Raw genomic sequence first — 21283 nt, 5'->3', positions numbered from 1 at the left:
GAATAATCTTACAGGTATTTTTCATTTTATGTCATATTACCTTATTTATATCATTCACTGGTGTATTTATAGAATACAGACTGTTTTTAAATGCTTTTGCCTACATGGTTCTTTTTTTGTCATATTTTCTAAGGGATCCAGCGTTATAAGGCATACTGCATGTTTATTTTGAAGCATCATAAACTAACTTGGCCTGATGGATTTTGTGGAAAAGCTGTAAACAGCGTCTGTGAAAAAGGCATTTTGTTGAGTTGCACTGTGCACCCAAGTGGAAGGAGCCACTATCTGCTGTCAGCCTGACTTGGTCTGGAGTGCTTCTGCTTCCCACCCTCCCCCGCCCCGTTAGTGCTTTTCCCACTAACCACTCTTGTGATTTTCATAATGTGAGTTATGGCTGAGTTGCTAATGACTTATATGTGGGGTAAGCTGATTTGAAGGAGGGAATCTATGGTTCTATTCATTTTCCTTGGTAGTAAGCTTTCAGGGGTGCAAAAGAGCAATCTATCTGGGGACTTTGCTAATACCGAGGTTTCTCATAGATGGGATCTCTGAAGACACATAGTTAATCTATATGCTTGTTTTCCCTTTTATGAAATATATGGGGGATGATACTTAACTGACAAGAAATTGTGAACGGTGTGGTGTGCAGATGTGGCTTAGGCTTTTAAGTGTATATCAAGGTTTTTCCCCCTAAGCTTCATACTTCAGATGGCCTATTTCCATGATTCTAGTATGTGATGTGAGGCTAACAATATATACTAAATACCTGCAAGCCAAACAAGTCTCTCTTTCTCTATATTCCCATGGATATCAAGGGACTCATGACTACTGCCTGGAAAATCCCATGGACAGAGGAGCCTGGTAGGCTACAGTCCATGCGGTCGCAAAGAGTCGGACATGACTGAGCGACTTCACTTTCACATGACTACTGCAGGTTTGGGTGGATGGTATGATAGAGGGAAATGCAGTAAGACCAATTTTGGTAGCAATAAAATGTTTACATATTAAATTGTTCAGTTCCAATATTCAATTCTACTTAGGGAAACTATGAGTTGGGCTTTTCCTGATTCCACCAAACCTAAGTAACTTATTTGGTTTCCCTAGTTCCAGTCATTTAAGTTTAGCTTGCAATCTCAGCATCATTTTATCCTCTAAGAGAATCTTACATGTAGGAAGAAGAAATTAAAGAGTTCAACACTTTGGAACATCAACCCTTCCCTGACCTTAGGTCTTTTTTTTTTTAATTTATTTATTTTTAATTGGAATATAATTGCTTTACAATGTTGTGTTGGTTTCTGCCATTCATCAATATGGATCAGCCATAGCTATACATATGTCCCCTCCCTCTTGAACCTCCCTTCCACTTTCCATCCCATGTCACCACTCTAGGTTGTCACACAGCATGGGGTCAAGCTCCCTGCATCATACAGCAAATCCCACTGGCTATCTATTTCACCTTTGGTAATGTACATGTTTCAATGCTATGCTCTTAATTCACCCCACCCTCTCCTTCACCCAATGTGTCCACAAGTCTGTTCTGTACATCTGAGCCTGTATTATTACCCTACAAAGATGTTCATCAGTACTGTTTTTCTAGATTCCATATGTATATGTTAATACATGATAGTTATTTTTCTCCTTCTGACTTACTTCACTTGTATAATAGGCACTAGCTTCATGCACCTCATGAGAACTGACAAATTCATTCTTTTTTATGGTTGAGTAATATTTCATTGTATAGATGTACCACAGTTTCTTTACCCATTCATCTGTTGATGAACATCTAGGTTGCTTCCATGTCCTGGCTTGCCGGGGGCCAGCGTGAGGAACTCCGCCCATGGCAAAGGTCATGAGGAAGGAGGCTTGGCATACGCAAAGGCGTGATCAAGCCTCAGGAAACCCCCTGTTCCCGAGCGTCTACCCCAAAACCAGAGTCTGTTTTATGCTCTCACCTACACCTCTGACTTTATGGGGGGCTCTCCTCCATAACCGTTTTTCTTGGAGAAGGAGTAAACGTGCAGCTCCAAGTCAATAAAAATTCCTGGGCGTGACAAGAGTGTTTCAGCTTATGGACTCCTCTGAAGGTTATCTAGCCCGCCTGTATAGGTTCGTCCGGCCACATGTGATTGTTTACAGCTTCCCAACCTGAGAGGCACGAGATGTTTTAGACTTACTAAGGGCAAATTCTTTTGGGGAGTTGGAAATTATTAGTATAGTGGGTTGGTTAGGAATTATATTGGTGAAGGGTTTTTCATTTCTTGTGTCAATAATTGCTGCTAATTCCCTGCTCTGGGTGGAACAAGGATGTCTCAGGTCAAACCTCTCTGCTGACAGACTAGCTTGTGTGACAGGATTATCCATACTCCTGCCACATGATTGTTTACTACCTCTTAACCATAAACAGCACAGAGAGTTTTGGAGTATTTTGAGAGTCTTAATTAGCATAGGGCTTTTTCTTCTTGTTGAGTCAATGATTGCCGCCAGGCCTCCATATCCTTAGGCACCTGGGAATATATAAATCAATGTATTTGGAATATAGCAAAGGAAATATAGTAGTTTTTGATGTTAGCAATACTAGACTTTTTGAGTTAATGGATCTTCTCTTTTGTAATAGATCACTGTACTTGGTTACAAATCACTGTGTCCTTGCTATGTAAAAATGTAACTTTATCACTATCTTAAGACTAAACAGATCTTAAGGGGAGCATTGGTGAAAGAATTTTCATTTGTTGGGCTGATGTTTGCTGCTAAATTTCCATATTCCCTGCCCTTATAATGAATATAACTAGCATATAGGAGAAATAAGTATTAACCTTTAAGATTAATCATGTTAACCTTGGGTTAAATAAATTCCTTTCTTGATTGTAACTCACTACACCCTCACCCTATAGGAATGTAACTTTATTTGGAGGGTGGTGCCTGGTTTAAGAATAAACATCCTTGGAAGAAATAAGCTTTTTGGTTATCAGAAAGAAAGGATCATAAAATGTCAGCAGGTCTCACTCATGGCCAGAAGATGATGTACCTTTTTTATACATTTATGTGAAGCACCTGATTTTGATAAAGGTCAGGACTGCTGACCCCCGCGTGACTCTGTATTCATCCCTATATGTAACAAAAGGTATATAAGCAAACCTAAAAATAAAGAAAATGGGATCATCTTCCGGAAAGACTGATTCCCCCGTGTCGTTCTTTCTTGCTCCCATTTTTCTGGCTGAATTCCCATCTGGAGCATGGATGCTATTCCACGTAATCCAAGTTATTCAGCCTCCTTTTCTACACTATCTCCTACTACACTATCTGTTTCTAATCTCTCTCTATATCTGTAATTAAACATGTATTTTTCCAAAGACGCCGACTCCGTCCCCCCACCTTCGGATCACCCTGGATCCACCGGGGCTGGACCCCGGCACTGGCTATTGTAAATAGTACTGCTAAGAACATTGGGGTACATGTGTCTTTTAGAATTGTGGTTTGCTCAAGGTATATGCCCAGTAGTGGGATTTCTGGGTCATATAATGGTTTTATTTATTTTTTTTCTTTTAATCTCCTTACTGTTCTCCACAGTGGCTATATCAACTTACATCCCCACCAGCAATGCCAAAGGGTTTCTTTTTCTCAACATCCTCTCCAGCATTTATTGTTTGTAGATTTTTTGGTGATGTCAATTCTGACAGTAATAAGGTGATACTTCATTTTAGTTTTGATTTGCACTTATCTAATAATGAGCAATGTTGAGCATTTTTCATGTGTTTATTAGTGATCTGTATGTCCTCTTTAGAGACATGCATGTTTCGATCTTCTGCCCATTTCTTATTGGGCTATTTGTTTTTCTGACATTGAGCTGCCTGAGCTGCTTGTATATTTTGGAGATTAATCCTTTGTCAGTTGTTTCATTTGCAATTATTTTCTCCCATTCTGAGCTTTGTATTTTAATCTTGCTTATGGTTTCCTTTGCTATGCAAAAACTTTTAAGTTTAATTAGGTCCCATTTGTTTATTTGTGTTTTTATTTCCATTACTCTAGGAGGTGGGTCATAGAGGATCTTGCTGTGATTTATGTCAAAGAGTATTCTACTTATGTTTTCCTCTAAGGGTTTTATAGTTTCTGGTCTTACATTTAGGTGTTTAATCCATTTTGAGTTTATCTTTGTGTATGGTATTAGAAAGTGTTCTAATTTCACTTTTTTACGTGTAGCTTTCCACTTTTCCCAGCAGCACTTATTGAAGAGACTATCTTTTATTCCATTGTATATTCGTGCCTCCTTTGTCAAAGATAATGTGCCCATAGGTGTGTGGGTTTACCTCTGGGCTTTCTGTCTTTTTCCACTGGTCTATATTTCTGTTTTTGTGTCAGTACCATACTGTCTTGGAGAAGGAAATGGCAACCCACTCCAGTCTTCTTGCCTGGAAAATTGCATGGACGGAGGAGCCTGGTAGGTTACAGTTCATGGGGTTGCAAAGAATCGGACACGACTGAGCGACTTCACTTTCACTTTCACCATACTGTCTTGAAGACTGTAGCTTTTACCACTATTATTCAGCATACTTTTGGAAGTCCTAGCCATGGCATCAGAGAAGATTAAAAAATAAAAGGAACCCATATTGGAAAGAATTAAAACTCTTACTGTTTGCAGATGACATGACACTATACATAGAAAGTCCTAAAGATACTATCAGAACTAGAGCTAGTCAGTGAATTTTGTAAAGTTGCAGGACACAAATCAGTGCACAGATATTACTTCCATTCCTATACACTAACATTGAAAAATCAGGAAGAGAAATTAAGATGTCAATCTCATTGACCATTACAACAAAAATAATAAAATATCTAGGAATAGACCTACCTAAAGAGACAAAAATGTTGCATACAGATAACTATAAGATATTGATGAAAGAAATCAAAGATGACATAAACAGATGGAGAGATCTATTATTTTCCTGAACTGGAAGAATCAATATTGTGAAAAAACTATATTTCCCAAAGCAATCTACAGATTCAATGCAACCCTTATCAAATTACCAATGGCATTTTTCACGAAACTAGAACAAAAAATTTCACAATTTGTGTGGCAACACAAAAGACGCTGAATAATCAAAGAAATCTTAAGCAGAACGGAGCTAGAGGAATCACCCTTCCTGACTTCAGACTATACTACAAAGCTTTATTTTTATAGTTAGGGTATTGTCTTGTCCCATAGACTCACTTCCTGCATTTTGAACCCATTAGGTTAACTGAGATGTCTCGGTGTAACATATCCAGTTCATCTACCGGAGGCTCTTCTTAATTCACCTTATTGTCACATTTGGATTTAATTAAATACTGAAATCCCTCAAACCCTTGCATGGCCTTGCCAGATACTGTTATATTTTGTTAGTGTCAAACACTTAGATGTCTGGTGCTCCAAATATCCCGGGGTCCTTTATCTTCCATTCCCGTATACTGCATTCAATCTTTTCCAGCATCAGGGTCTTTTCCGATGAATTGGCTGGTAGCATTGGGTGCCCAAAGTATTGAAGCTTCAGTTTCGGCACCAGTCCTTCCAATGAGCAGTCAGGGTTGATTTTCTTTAAGATTGACTGGTTTGATCACCTAGCTGTCCAAGAGACTCTCAAGAATCTTCTCCAGCACCACAGCTCGAAAACATAAATTCTTTGGTGCTCTGCCTCCTTCATGGTCCAGCACTCACATCCATACCTGACTACTGGAAAGACCATAGCCTTGACTATATGGACCTTCGTCAGCAAGGCGTTGCCTTTGTTTTTTATTACACTGTCTAGGTTTGTCACAGCTTTCTTGCCGAGAAGCAATCCTCTTCTAATTTCATGGCTGCGGTCACCACGTGCAGTGATTTCAGAGCCCAAGAAGAAATCTGTCACTGCTTTCACCTTTCCCTTCTATTTGCCATGAAGTGATGCGACTGTTAAGCAAGCTTTTTCACTCTCCTCTTTCACCCTCATCAAGAGGCTCTTTAGTTCCTTTTCGCTGTCTGCCATTAAAGTGGTATCATGGGCTTATCTGAGCCATTAGGCACAAATACGTATACACAAGTGTGAATGTAAGCACTTGGAAAATAGCTGAAAGCGCCACACAAAGCACTGGGAGAGTGGGAAAACTCTCCATGTCCCGCACTATTGGAATTCTGAAGGGTGCACACACGAAACCATGGACCTGTGCAACCTGCCTCTGGGTAAGGAGGCCATTGCAGCCAGAGTCCTGTTTACGGATCAAGTCTCTCAGTCAGCCGTCGTGATGACGTCATCTAGGCAGGCGGTGGCGCATGCGCAATAGAAGGAAATCCTGGCGCTGCGTGGGTTGCTTCTTAGGCGTTTCCGGTTTGGGTTCGTGCCGGCACCCGGGTCTCTGGTCTGGCAGCTTTTGCCCTCTTGGCGTTGCGTGCGCGGCATCTTGGGGGTCACATGAGCCAGTGGCATCATGCCGGTGGTCACTGGGACCAGGATCGCGTCTTTTCTGGACATTCGTCAGCCAAGAAGAAGGGCGGAAACCACATCCCCGAAAGGTAATACACGCCTTGGTCCTTGGGAGTTGCCCTTTCAGCTCAGAGCCCCTGGGCCTGGTCTTCATCTCTTGTGCTCTCCGTCTGTCGTGTATACCCCGGCCGGCTTGGACCGTCCGCTTGTGCTAGTCGGCATTGACCCTCTCACGGCTGCGTTCAGAGTAGCAGAAAGGGACGGTGTGTGATGTTCTGATTTCTCCCCATTGTTTCAAAAGCGAGGCTCTGGTCATTGCTTTTCAGGTAAAATGCCAAAGGACTGCTTTTTTAAGGTGAGACTGTCGGTGTTGGGGACACAGCGTAATTACCAAAATAGACTCCCCTTCAATTCCTCAGGTCTTCCCTGGTGACTCAGACGGGTTAAAGAATCCGCCTGCAATGCAGGAGTCCCGAGTTCGATCTCTGAGAAGATACCCTTGGAGAAGGGGATGACAACCCACTCCTGTATTTTTGCGTGGAGAATAGTCGCAGAGTCGGACACAACTAAGTGACTAGCACTTACAGTTTTCACTTCCAGTTCCTGAAGCTGTGTTGTTTTTGGCACAGAAAATACAGGAACTGAGTTTCAGTGGGGGAAAAAAAAACAAAACAATACCGCCGAATTTTCCAAAGAAACAGTTGTGCGTTATTTGTGTTGTCTCCGGGAATCGTAAAGAGCGTAGTCTTGCTTCAGAACTGGTGTCATTTGAGAGATCTATCTCTATACATTCAATTAATTTTGAGACTTTACTCATATATACAGTAAACCCATTTATTCCCTGAGGCTTTCGTTTCTTCCACTGCATATCCTATTAAATCAACTCCATTTTATCTCCTGAATTACTTTTGAATCTGTCACGTCTTCTTCATCCTAATACTGAACTTTTGTGCTCACTTTCTGTGCTTCAGATACACTGAGTTAACCTTAGTTCCAACTCATCTTACAGAAATCAGTTCAAATATTACTTTTCACTGTGATTCCTAGCATTTTGTGACCTTCACAATCCCTTTAATATCAAGTTTTCTTTTAAAATACGGATTTGAAGTTCCCTAAGTCTGAGTGAACTCCGGGAGTTAGTGATGGACAGGGAGGCCTGGCGTGCTGCGATTCATGGGGTCGCAAAGAGTCGGACACGACTGAGTGACTGAACTGAACTGAACTGAATTTGATGGCATCAATTACGTGAGGACTTAGAATAAACTGGGAAGTGAAAGTATTGTGTTTAAACTATTTCAGTCAACCTGCTTGTATTAATGATACCTTAATATTCAACAGCAGGCCGTTTTAATTAGGGAGTCAGAAGTTCTGGCCATCTCTGGTGTTAGATATACTTTGTTAAGACCTTTGCACTGTTTTGTTACTTTTTATCTGCGTTCACGAGCGAAAAACTGGAACTAGGGGAAGTAAAGGTTATTACTAGGTGGATTTGAATAAAATGCAAAGCTGAAAGAAGAGGAATCTACTGTAGAGGACTTTCATTTCCATTTTGAAGGTGCATTCATCCTGTGCTGGGAGACAGACTAATATAAAATTTGCCTAACAAAAAATGTGTTGATAGGTGGAAAGACTACCTCCCAGTTGGACAGAGGATGCCTGGGACTCGTTTCATTGCTTTCAAAGTTCCTTTGAAAAAGGTATGCAAAAGTTGATACAGTATTTTTTCAAAATCTATATTCACCAGATAGAACCCTAGTTCTCAACCCTGTTGTACTCCATTTTCCTTTTTTATACTTCTCTTTTTTCCTTTTTATACTTTTCACTACCCCCTTTACTATCCTAAAATGAATTCGTAGATAAATACAACCTAATTTCATAGGGAAAAATCAACGTAATGCTTTAACTATAAGTAAAGAGTAAATAAAGTAATCTATAATAAAGTAATATGTACCTTGGGACTTCCGTGGGGGCTCAGTGGTAAAGAATTTGCCTGCCAAGCAAGAGACACAAGTTTGATCCCTGGGTTGGAAAGATCCCCCAGAGAAAGAAATGGCAACCCACTTCAGTATTCTTACCTTGGAAATCCCATGGGCAGAGGAGCCTGGCAGGCTACAGTCCATTGGGTTGCAAAAGAGTCAGACATGACTTAACCAACTCGACAACAACAACAACGACATATATCTCAGTATGTATATATTTGGGCAAGACTGTACCAGAAATAAAAAAAATAGTTACTTGCACCGTGAATGCAAAAGACTGTGGACTTTGGTAATGATGTGTCTCAGTTTTGGTCCATGAATTCTAAGAAATGAAGCACACTAGTATGGAATGTTGATCATGGAGAAGGCTGTATGGGATGAAGGACAGACGGTATAAATGGGAACTGTGTACTTGCTGCTCAGTTTTGCTCTGAATCTAAAACTGCTATAAAACTAGGCTAGTAATATATTTCAAAGAAAATGTGTTGCTGGGACTTGAATAACCAAACAGATCAATAGGAAAGAGTAGGTAAATAAGCCAAGTGCATACAAGCAATGAAAGCCATCCTTCATATATGTATTCAAGAAGTATTTATTTATATGTGTCTATTTATAGGCACTCTGCTTGGAGTTGGCAGTACAGTGGTAGGCAAAACTGATGTGGTCCCTGCCTTCTGGGAGTTTCCAGTCTGGTTAGGAGACCAGCATGAAAGAAACAAAACAGAAATAAATATATAGAAATGGTTCCCTCTAATCTCTCTGGAAGAAAGGATTGTAATATAGCTTGTAAATTCCAGAGGAGGAAACTTTGCTTTGAATCTCATGTTAGCATCACAGGGCTTGAGTAAATGAATAATATAAGAATGGATTTTAAGCACATGTTTTTTTTTAAATTTCATTCTCTCTGACAGAGTTTTGAGAAGCATCTTGCCCCAGAAGAATGTTTTTCCCCCTTGGATCTTTTTAACAAAATCCAAGAACAGAATGAAGAACTTGGACTGATTATTGACTTAACATATACTCGCCGCTATTATAAGCCAGAGGTAAATGGAACTTGCACTTTAAATGGACCTTTTTTCTGGAACTGTAATAATTTTTAGTAATTTGATATTTATCATCTTATACTAAGGTGAATCCTGGCCTTCTTTCATGAGTAATAGTTCAAAAAGGAAAGTTGGTGGTTTCTTTAAGTACACATTTCTGATTTCTCTCTGCAATGAGATTAAGAAAATGAGATTGAAGACATGAATTGAATTATACCATTTGGCAATAAGCTCTGGATCTGCTTAAGAATTCTATAAGCTTCCCTGTTGTATAGTTTGAAAATGAAGTAAACTGTTAGTAAGAATAGTAAGCCTGAAAGGAAAGAACGTATATCCATTATGTCTTTATTTGTTTAAGTATCACAGTAAAAGGCAATTGTTCTCTTAAGTTTTATGCTTTCTTTTCCTAATATCTTTTGATATAATACAGAAACCTGTATATTCTCTTGGCCCTTGTAGGACACATCAGTGCAAAAGAATTATTCTTCTTCTGATCTGTTCCATGGCCTTGGGAAACAGTAACACCTAATGTTTGTTAATACTTGTATAGCATTTTGCCATTTAAAAAGTTCTTTCATATCCATTGTCTTAATTAATCTTCATAACAGTCCTTTGCTGTTGAAGTGGTGGTAGTACTAATATCTTCTGCTGCGGTTCCTCTGCACTTGGCTCAGAGGATAGACAATTACACTTACTAGTTTTACAGAAATGAAACAGATTCAGAAAAGGAAGAGCTGAAATTTGAACTTAGTTGTTCCTCTTTTTTTATTGTGGTTAAATATACATAAATAATATTTATTTTAACCATTTATAAGTATACAATTCAGTGGCATTAAATACAGTCACAGTGTCATGTAGCCATCACCAGTGTCTACACTCAAAATGTTTTCATCATCCTCAACAGAAACTGTAATCTTTAAACACTACCAACCCCATTTTCCCTCCCACCAGCCCTTAGGAACCTCTATTCTGCTTTCTGTCTCTATGAATTTGCCTCTTCGCCGTACCTTGTGTAAGTGGCATCTACAAGATCTGTCCTATATCTGGCCTGTTTCACAAAGCATAATATTTTCAAGGTTTATCATTGTTATAGCATGGGACAAAATGCCATTCCTTTTTAAGACTTCATAAATCCTATTGTGTGTATATACCATATTTTGTTACTCTTCTGTTGATTGACACTTGGCTTGTTTCCACATTGTAGCTATTGTGAAGCATGCTGCTGTGAACACTGGTGTACATATATTTGTTCAAATTGTAGCTCTCCGTTCTTTTGGATGTGCCGTGTAGGTCGGAGCAGAGTTGTTGGATTATATGTTAGTTCTGTGTTTAACCTTTGAGAAACTGTCAAACTGTTTCCTACAGTGTCATAAACAACTATTGCAAATTTAAACATATACAGAAGTATACAAAATACTGAGTGTTCTTTGTATGTTGAGAAGTCCATGAAATCATCTCACTATAATATTTATCAACTGATGTCTATCATGCTTCATTTATACCTCTGCCAGTTTCACTCTATTTCATTGTGTAGCAGATCCTAGATAACATTTAATTACACATAAATATTTTTTGTTATATATATATTTAAAATTTAGGACTTTTATTCCTTAGTATCATCCTTTAATATTATTAAATATCCAATCAGTGCTGAAATTTGCAGTTGTCTCCTAAATGTCATAAAAAGCTGTTTTTAAGAATTCTGAATTGGATCCAAATATGGTCCACATGTTACTTGGTGTGGTCTTATTGTTAGGTCTCTAATTTTATCTTTATTTATTTTTTTGTAGGTTCTTCTTCCATGTCTCTTTTTTTTTTCCTCTTGAATTTTATCTTTTAAAGAAACTGGTTTAATTGTCCCATCTAGATTTTGATGATCTCATTTGTTAATGTGTTGTTAAACATATTCTTCAGTCCTTTTATTTCCTGTAAATTGGTAGTTGGACCTAGAGGCTTGATCTGAATGAAACTTGAATGTTTTCTTTTGGTAAAGCAGTTTCATAGATGAGAATGAACAGGTGTTGATCATCATAAGTGATGATGGATATAGGCCTTCGGTGGAGACATATGGTTGTCTCTTTTTATGATATTAACAGTCACTGATGATTGATTTCTACATCCATTAACTCAGCTGGAGCTTCAAAAAATGGTTAATTCTGTAGTTCCTTTTTCATTTATTAACTGGATGTATTTCTATCAGGAGAAGATTCCCTGCATAAGCTATTTGGTTGCCCAGCTATAGAGGCATGATTTTCTCCTTTTACTTAAAAGTGTTCAAAATAATGAGTTGATTGACAAATATCCTCCAGTGGTGACCAACTTTATTTATTTGTATCACTGTGGACTGCGTTGGGCTTCCCTGGTGGCTAAGTGGTAAAGAATCCACCTGCCAATGCAGGAGATTCAGGTTAAATCCCTGAGTTGGGAACATCCCCTGGAGAAGGAAATGGCAACCCACTCTAGTATTCTTTCCTGGGAAATCCCAAGGACGGAGGAGCCTGGCAGGCTGCAGTCCATGGGGTCACAAAGAGTCGGACACGACTTAGTAACTAAACAAGAACGGTGGACTCTGTTACAGTTGTTCTAACTGAGGGCCTGTCTTTGGCCAGTGGAGCTTCTCAGTGACTTGCATCCTTTTGACATGGCATCAGTTGTTCCTAGGCTTTTTCAGTGGTTCGAGATAGGAAATGTGTTTGTTTGTTTTTAATACGAAATATATCACGGTTGAAGGCTTTCCAGGTGGTGTTAGTGGTAAAGAACCCCCCTGCTGATGCAGGAGACATAAGAGATGAGGGTTCAATCCCTGGGTCGGGAAGATCTGGGGGAGGAGGGCGTGGCAGCCCACACCAGTATTCTTGCCTGGAGAATCCCACAGACAGAGGAGCCCGGCAGGTACAGTGCATGGGGTCACAAAGAGTCAGACACGACTGAAGCGACGTAGCACGCTCACATGCATATCATAGGTTCATACTGCTACTTTCCATATAAGTTCCGAACTACAGAATTTTCACTTAGCCTATTCTGTCTTTTATTGATAATCTACTTTCTCCCACCCCAAGAATACCAGTTCTCAACAGTGCATGAAATTTGCTCTGTTTTCCACTTCGAAGTTCTTTGACTCTACTGTACTATTCTACTTCAATCAATCACAGCTGCTTTATGCTCTTGAAATGTAAGATACTAGGTAGAACTATTTATCGCTTTGAGTTATATGCGCCTTCATTCATATTGATTAGCTTTTGCATCCCTAGTAACTGTCCTTTCTGTAGTTTAACGAGAATCATGTGGTACTTCCTGGTTAAAACAGCTTTGGGAAAAAAAAGTCCCTTATCAGAGTGACTGACATACTTAGATTAATATAATGTCTTTGTTTATATTTTGCTTTCTCTAATTAATCTTTTGTTCTTTCCCTACAAATGAAATAATATCCGTTCCATGGTTTTGCCTTCTAGGAATTACCAGAAAATATTCCTTATTTAAAAATTTATACAGTCGGACATCAGGTTCCTGATGATGACACTATTTTAAAATTCAAAACTGCTGTTAATGGGTTTTTGAAAGAAAATAAAGATAACGGTGAGTGTTTTGTTTTTTGTTTTTTTCTCTTTACCTGAATTTTGGTATGCATTTCAAGTGGGGTTGGAGAATTTTAATATTTTTAATAGTTCTGACATTAGGCCTCTTTGTTTGATAACATTAAGGTGGTGCTAACAGAGGCATTTTTCCTTTTTATGGTCTCAAGCAATTTAGTTTTGGGGGTTTTTTTGGTGGGGGGTCAATTTAGTTTGGAAGGTGATTGTTGTGAGAAGTACAAACTGAACTAGCTTACGTACCTCTTTTTAAAAACTTTGAATGGGAAATATATAATAAAAATGTTCTTTTGTCCTGTTTATTGGTTGAAAGGTATCAAAGGGAACATGGTGTTTGCCATGTTTTAAGACTGAGTAATCTCTTGTCTTTGGAATGCCACTGACCCACACGACAGCATGCGACCCCTGTGTGGGTCTCTGCCAGCAATGGGCTAACTTCACCATGCTCTCTGACGTCTGGATCTTGCTTATGAACCCTTGTGGTTTCCTCTGCTATAAATCCCTCCCACAGATGCCAGGCTCACTGATAAAGAGGGAGAGGCTACACTCTCTGTTCCCTCAAATTGGTAGAGACTCAGAAAATAAATTGGCTTAGTAAACACTGGGAGCCTATTCAGTTTGTTGTTAGGGCATGGGGAAACAGAGGTGACTAGCAGTCTTTACAGTCTAGACTAGCAGACTAGTAGAGATTTATGGTTATCTAGGAAGATAAGCATGTAGTAACTATAAGACAGTGAGTTAATTATAATAAAAGAACCAAGTGCAGGGACTTCCCCAGCCATCAGTGGTTAAGACTCCATGCTTCCCGTGCAGGGGTCGCAGGTTCGATCCCTGGTCCAGAAACTAAGATCCCACATGCTGCGTGGTGAGACCAAAAACAAATAAACAAAAATAAAAAGAATCAGGTGCCACAGAAGAAGCTGAGGAGACAGCATCTGAGCTGGGCTTGGGGGAAGAGGATCTTGCCAGAATGAGGAAAGGACAGACCAGGTATTGGGAACAGGTACAAAAGGCACAGGACTTGAACTTGTGCAGTGAGGGGCAGCCTCTGGTGTGACTAGAGGTAGTAGGGAAGGACAGAGGATGCATACGTTCATTTTCAACAAAAATAACGTATAACCATCTGAGTTGAAGGCACTGTTCTAGCAAGTAGGAACAGAAGAGTTCTTGCCCTTATGCACTTTACAGTCTAGTTGGGGGAGAGAGAAGTAAGAAACATATGGAGTGTCAGGCAGTGGGCGGTAAGTGCTCTGGAAAATAAGAAAATAAGATAAAGAAGTGAGGGAGTGTGGAAGGTGACCAGGGAGGCCCTCTCTATTAAGAGGTCAGTTGATCAGAGCCTTAAAGGAAGCAAGGACCAAGCCATTGGATACCTGAGGGGAAGAGGTGGGAGGGAGTGTTCTAAAGCAGAAGGACTAGTAGGTGCAGATTCCTTGAGGCACAGCTATGCTTGGCAGGTTTAAGGACTAGTAAGGCCAGTGTGGCTGAACAGGGGGGCGTGAATGAAGTCAGAGAAGTAGAAAATGGGAGCAGAGAGGCTGGCAGGGGACAGGAGGGAGGTGGATGACACAGGTCAAAGTTTGAACTTATAATTCCGTTGGAGAAACAGATTGATAGTTTGAATTTATAATTCAGTTGGAGAGACAGATTGATACTTGTTTATAAAGAGTTCTAAATTCTTTGCTAAAAATGTGGGCTTTATTCTGTGCTAAATGAAAACTTTTAATTAACAGCAATTCAGCCAGGTTTATATTTTAGAAGATAACATCTTCCATGTGGCAGGTCAGTTGAAATAGAAGGGGTTAGAAGTTGGGCAGTAGTAATCCAGGCCAGAGATGATGAATGCCACACACCGCCTAGTCACAAACACGCCTTTTGCAGCAATCAAATGTGTTGTTTTCTATTTACTTTCTCATATATATATATATATATATATTTTTTTTTTTTTTAAGTGCTAAACTAAGAGATACTGTGGCATAGTTGGAAAAATCTGAGACTCGATTCTAGTCTTTGTTCTGTTTGCCTGCGGTGCAGCTCCGGCTTACCATCTCAAGCCTTACTTTTTCATTGTGATATAAGAACAGTGCTATGTTCCCGAGAACGCCACAGGCATATAGACCCATGGTGTGTGTGGAGCAGCGAATGAGAGTAGGAACAAAAGCACTTTGGGAAGCCAAGAAGCCGTTTGTTCTTTTCATAAATACTATTGAGCATTAATAGTGAAGGCTTTCCATTTGTTTCACCCAAAAACAGATTTCATTCTTTTGGTAGTCTGTTTCGTTTTGTTTTTTCCCCACTCCCTTTTTCTGTAGTCAAATCAGTTCATGATGGGCATGCTCCAGTCCATACTATTGCATATGATTGGAGGCTATGCAAAATTTCCCCGAGGCAATGAATTTTGACTATATTCTTTATAGTATCTTCCTGCTAAAACATATTTTTCTTAAGAGTTTTTCCATTTTAGGATAGTGGTGGTATTGTGGTAACCAATAAATGCTACTCTTCAGAAAGTTGTATAACCTATCTTTAGGTAGCTACTCCATTTATTTAATTCCGTATTCTCTGTTTTGTAGACAGACTTATTGGTGTCCACTGTACCCATGGTTTAAACAGGACTGGCTACCTCATTTGCAGGTGAGTTGCCAACCCCAAGAGGCAGACCATGTTTAAATTTTTTGTTTACAATAGTAATGTAAGCTGAATGCAGAAAATGAAGTCAGTTAAAGAAATATATGAAGTAGAGGCACTCTTGCCCTCGACTTATGAGAATACCACCAGTAATAATTTAGCACGTTTTTTTTTAACTTAAAAAGCACAAATAGAGGCACATATAATCGTCCCTTGATATCTGCAGGGGATGGGTTTCAGGCTATCCCATGGATACCAAAATCCTCAGATGCTCAGGTCCCCTGTGTAAACTGGTGTAGGATAGTCAGCCCTCCATATCCACAGGAATGAAACCCGTGGATACAGAGGACTGACTCTACATGTGATTTCATGGTATAATATTTAGATGTTCTGGTTTATAATTTAATATATGGTTGACATCTTCCTATGAAAATATTTGGAGACTTTGTTCTTTTTTAAAGACTGCGTCGTTCCTTTGCTTACTGATGAAGAGAAAGTCAGAAGTTTTTGATATTATAAAACATTGAAGTAATGAACATTCCTCTGTGAATGTCTTTGACTATATACGCTTTGTCTCAGATAACTCAGAATGAGACTTCTGAATTAAAGAGTTTATGCCCTTACACTTTTTATGACTGTACCAATTTTTGTTTGTTCATTCAGAAAATATTTAAAATATTGAGCATCTGTTGTTTTTAAGCACTGTGCTGGGTACTAGCAAAAAGCCTTGGGAAATTGTGTGAGCAGAGAGACTTTACCTACCCTTTGTGAATTCTGACAGGCCAGAGAGGGAATAGAGATTCAAGAATTACACTCTGCACGTGCAGTTACAACTCTGACAAATGCCAAGGAAAGGGGCATGGTACCATAAGAACATATTTTAGGGAGGATTTGACCTCATCATGGAGATTAGAAGTTTCTTCCCCCCCCCCCACACACTTTTGGGCTTTTATTGAGGTTATTATTACATAGGCATGATTGATTAAATCATTGGCTGTTGGCAAAGGACTCAACTTCCAGCCCGTCTCCAGCCCATAAAAGTCCCAACCTTCATAACAATATTTCTCCTTTGAGAAAGTTTCTTTAGGGATGTTTGAGCTGATACGTGATGGAGAAGTAGGTGTTAACCAGATAGAGACATTGGGAAGAGATTTCTATGGATAAGAGATAAGAAAGACCCTGTAAGAGAAAAGCATGTGCTCTGTTGGAGGAACTGGCCAGGAAGGCAGGGGTGTGGGGGAAGCGTGTCATTAAAATGGAGCTGGAAGTGTGGGTAGGAGCTCAGTCATGCAGGTTTGTGTTTAAGGTTTTAGACGTTAGGAGTATTAGAAAATCATTGAACTGTTTTTGTTGAAGGTGAGTGTAATTAAGTTTGTATTTTCAGCCTCTCATTTGGCTACTGAGTGGGCATTACACTGCAGGGATAAAGAGCAAGGAAACAAATTAGGAGACGTTAGTAGAAACTGGGCATAATGGTGGCTTGGACCAGGATTTGTTGGTCATTTTGGTGGAAAGATGTGAACATATTCTAGAGATATTTAGGCAACATCATTGTTTAGGCCTTGGTGGTAGGTTGAGGATGAAGGTGAGGAAGAAATAACTGTCAGTGATGGCGATTCATAAGTTTCTGGTTCCTACAGTTGGTTAATAGTGTTTTTTTAAGATATGATGTTAATACTTTTCCTAATTTGTCTGTTACTTGTTGGTTCCTGGTGAGTACTCTGTCATACTAAGTCTCCTGTTGTTAGTGTGCAAAGCATTCTGATCAAAACTGACTGTTGTATCTTAGATACCTTTTTAATATTTGCCAGTTTGATCCTGTATTTTATTCTCCTTCATTTATTAATTGTTGTATTAGTGTAAGTAAATAATTAATAGATTTTCTAAAGCTAGGTCATCGTTGCATCCTTGGAATAAAGCCTTTTCGTATGTCATTTTTTAATAATTACTGATTAGATGTGCTGATAGTTTCTTAGGACTTTTATATGTATATTTGTAAAGTGAAATTGGACCTTTTTTTTTTTTGGCAAAAATGATTTTTTTTTCCTTTTTATTTACAAATGACTTGAATTTTGTTGTCTGTTAGGTATTTGATTGATGTAGAAGGCATGAGGCCAGATGATGCAATTGAATGTAAGTATGAGAGCTGTCACTGTTTTCCCTTTTTTAAAAAATTTGAAAGTAGAAATGTAGGTAAATTTCTCAAATTTCGGTAAAAGAGAAAAGTTTGTGATTCATTTGTTCTGACATAAGATAACCTTTTAGCAAAAGTTTATAAAGGGATGTATCTGGAAATAATGAGCTATGACAACCTGAAAAATTAGTAAGTGGACTTCCTCTTTGATCTCCTTTCTCTGGGAATGATTTGCTTTTTGTACACTTATTTCTAACAGTTCATCTTCTCCTCAGTATTCAATAGATGCCGTGGACATTGCTTAGAAAGGCAAAACTACATTGAAGACCTTCGGAACGGTCCCATCAGAAAGTAAGTTGCATTTTATACCTGATATTTGTGGTTAGAAAGATCTATTTTTGTATCATGTAAATTGCACATATCCATTCTTCTTGTAGCTCATTAACTTGCTGTAGGAAGCCTAAACGTGTGGGGGTCAGGTGGGATTGTTTTTTTCATGGGCCAAAATATAGTCACTGAACTGATACCAAATTTGGACACCAATAATATTTTGTGGAAACATTCTGTTTGAGGAATTGGGATTCCGGTGTATCTAGAACAAGAGGTTTTGAAGATTCAACACGTGTGATGGAGCCAGTTTTCACAGCTGCTAAGTCTGTTAACCGAAGACCTAACTATAACATGCATCAGACCCAAGGTTACCCAGAACCTCGGCATTTCCATACCTGGACTCAAGATTTACAGCAGTCAGAAAGGTATCTCTGCTTTCCTTTTGTCCAGAATTGAAATAGAAGCTAATATTATAAATTGGTGCAAACACAGTATGATAATATGAAGAACTTGTATTTTCTTGCTGGTCAGTGTCAACCAAGGAGGAGTTGTTTTCTCCATATTTTGCATTTAGGGCTGGAAAATCAAGTATAGGATGGGGAATAGGTGATTTTTCAGAGGCAGTTAGGATAAGGTCTTAAAAGTTTTCATTGATCCTTAAACTTAGTTTAAGGCAATAATTTGATGTGCATGCCAAAAATGATCTTGCATATTTGTCTGTGTGTGTTAGTCGCTCAGTCATGTCCCACTCTTTGTGACCCCATGGACTGTAGCCCGCCAGGCTCCTCTGTCATGGGATTCTCCAGGCAAGAATATTGGAGTGGGTTCCCATTTCCTCCTCCAGAGGATCTTCCTGACCCAGAGATCGAACACACGTCTACCATATTAGCATATGGATTCTTTAGCACTGTGCCATCTGGGAAGTCTCCTTGCATTCTTGGGCTCCATTAATAGTGGTACAGTTTTCAGAATAAGGAAGATTGTTTTCTTTAAGAGTAAACAAAAATTAGGGCTTCCCACGTGGCACTAGGGGTAAAGAATCCGCCTGCTGTGCAGGAGACATAAAAGGCTTGAGTTTGATCTCTGGCTTGGGAAGATCCCCTGGAGGAGCGCACAGCAACCCACTCCAGTATTCTTGCCTGGAGAATCCCATGGACAGAGGAGCCTGGGGCTATGGTTCATAGGTGCAAAGAGTCAGACACTACTGAACTGACTTAGCACAGCATAATAAATGCAAATTATACGGAAAATAGTACAATGCCAGTAGAGAAATCTGCAGAGGAATTGAAGCATAAATCACGCACATTTTTTTTACTTGAGAAACAGGAAAACCTCAGGACAATTAAAATAGCACAGTATTCTTCTTCACCTATTAATTTGGCAACAGTTTTTGACAAGGTAGTCCAGGGTGGTGATTGTCAGGCTGAGCCTGAGTTTGCAGCCTACCTCTGCTGTTCACTCTCTGTATGATCTCAGTAAAATCTCTAAATTCCTGTTCTCTTATCTGTTGGATGGAAATTTTAATAATATTATAAATAAAACTTTAATAATACATACCTTGGGATTGTTATTGATTATTACATAAGTTAATTTAGCACATTGTGAACTTTCCACTTTCAAAAGATGTTGACATTTTTAGAAGATGTAAACATTTCAAAGATTATTGCTTGTGTTGCCAGGGACTCTGAAAATAGGTATAGCCCTTTTGAAACATAACTGTAATAGCCATAAAAATGCTCATACCTGCTAACCTTGAAACTACAGAAAAACTTCAAAATATGGAGAAATATATATGCATTTAATCATTCAACACATTTCTCTGAGTTCCTACTGTGCATCACACTCTAAACTAAGTGCTTAGGATAGAGTCATATATGTTCTGAAATGTTAATCCCGCCATCATTTCCAGTAGTGGAAAAATTGACAGCAGCTTGCATTTCTGACAGTTAAGAATAGCTAAGTAAATGATGTATCCATACTGTGATATTTTATAAAGGCATTAAAAGTGAGAGCTCACTTATAATAAGTGAAAATAATAGGTTATGATTCAATAGTGAAAAAAAGATGCAAGAGGAAAAGACCAAAAGAAAATATTAACCAGTTTAATTAGATTAATTGGGGTTGAGGGGTTGTGGGGTGTTTACTTTTCTCAGATCTCCAACTTTTCTTTTATATGATTATATTAGATTTACCAGTGTTAATTCTGGGACAATTAAATTTTAATTTTCCAAGTTTGCTGCATGTGCCATGGTTAGAATTTCTACATTTTGTAATTAATTTATATATGTATTGACTTATACGGTGAAAGCAGGTTTCTGTTTTCAAACATAAATAGCTCATTCTGTTTCATGTCAACCCTGCCACACTTGGAGAGAATATATCTGATTAGAATAGTATGAGCATTTACCTCTACAGGGAAAGCTGGTAAAGACTTCTGGGGACCTACAGTGTGCTGAGTCGTTGTGGTGGGTAATAGAAATACGGTGTTTTAATTTACCTTCAAAACAGTCATGAAGATGGAGGGTTTTTAATAATACTATATTTTATAAAGCCCTGAGAGAGCCAAAGGTTAAGCAGTTTTATCTGCTAAAATCACACAGGTTGAAAATAGTAGAACCAGAGTGTCTATGTATAATTTTATAAAGCTTGTTATATATAGTTATTAAAACTAATAATGTTTTATTACTTTAATTTTAAGAAAATTTTCACAGAATCGGAACATTTACCAGAGATGCCATGTCCCTCCTCCTGGTCCCCCTGGAGAGGACTATTTCCAGAGGAGATACTGTTGGAATGTAAAGCCAAATGCCAGTCAAGGAGGCCCGAACAGAAGGTTTTCTCCTGGCAGTTACTACAGAGTACCCTATTCAGCCTATTATAGATGGACCAAGTGACACACGCCTACCCTGGAAATCTGTCTGGAGACAGAGCAGGACTCAAATCAGCAAGTGACTTTTTGTAAGATCAGGTCAAATGAGGTTTATAATCTATTTTATTGCTCCCTTACATGTTCAAGCTTAAGGAAAAATTATATTGATACTTACTACTGCTGACAAATTTGCAGTATTTACAACAGTGAAGGAAATGATCTGTCATTCCACTCTCAAATTTTTTTTAAAAGAAGATAATATTTTAGAACTGATAAAGG

General features: G+C 38.8%; 2 protein-coding genes across 2 annotated transcripts in view; one reads left to right on the top strand and one right to left on the bottom strand.

The window, feature by feature from the left end:
- Positions 1-6407, bottom strand: part of C1H2orf78 (chromosome 1 C2orf78 homolog) — a 14777-nt gene extending 8370 nt beyond the window's left edge. The window contains exon 1 of the mRNA XM_068967249.1: positions 6281-6407. Coding sequence (XP_068823350.1) covers positions 6281-6407 — 127 coding nt within the window. The remainder of the gene's footprint in view (positions 1-6280) is intronic.
- On the top strand, positions 6345-21283 carry DUSP11 (dual specificity phosphatase 11). The gene is made up of 9 exons (XM_068978776.1): positions 6345-6520; positions 8053-8128; positions 9322-9453; positions 12906-13029; positions 15617-15677; positions 17758-17804; positions 18081-18156; positions 18378-18560; positions 20834-21283. Exons 1-9 carry the CDS (start codon positions 6420-6422, stop codon positions 21027-21029), a joined length of 996 nt encoding a protein of 331 aa, XP_068834877.1. The 5' UTR covers positions 6345-6419; the 3' UTR covers positions 21030-21283.

This window comes from Capricornis sumatraensis, chromosome 1 (genome assembly GCF_032405125.1).
Source record: "Capricornis sumatraensis isolate serow.1 chromosome 1, serow.2, whole genome shotgun sequence".
In the NCBI taxonomy this organism is placed as follows: Eukaryota; Metazoa; Chordata; class Mammalia; order Artiodactyla; family Bovidae; genus Capricornis; species Capricornis sumatraensis.
Note: the sequence above shows the minus strand (reverse complement) of the source record. Positions and strands in the feature narration are given on the sequence as shown.

Coding starts and splice junctions, on each gene's coding strand:
- DUSP11 (XM_068978776.1), top strand. CDS start 6,420: ATGAGCCAGTGGCATCATGCCGGTGGTCACTGGGACCAGGATCGCGTC. Junction 15,678..17,757: donor ACTGGCTACCTCATTTGCAG/GTGAGTTGCCAA, acceptor GTTGTCTGTTAG/GTATTTGATTGATGTAGAAG. Junction 17,805..18,080: donor GCCAGATGATGCAATTGAAT/GTAAGTATGAGA, acceptor TCTTCTCCTCAG/TATTCAATAGATGCCGTGGA.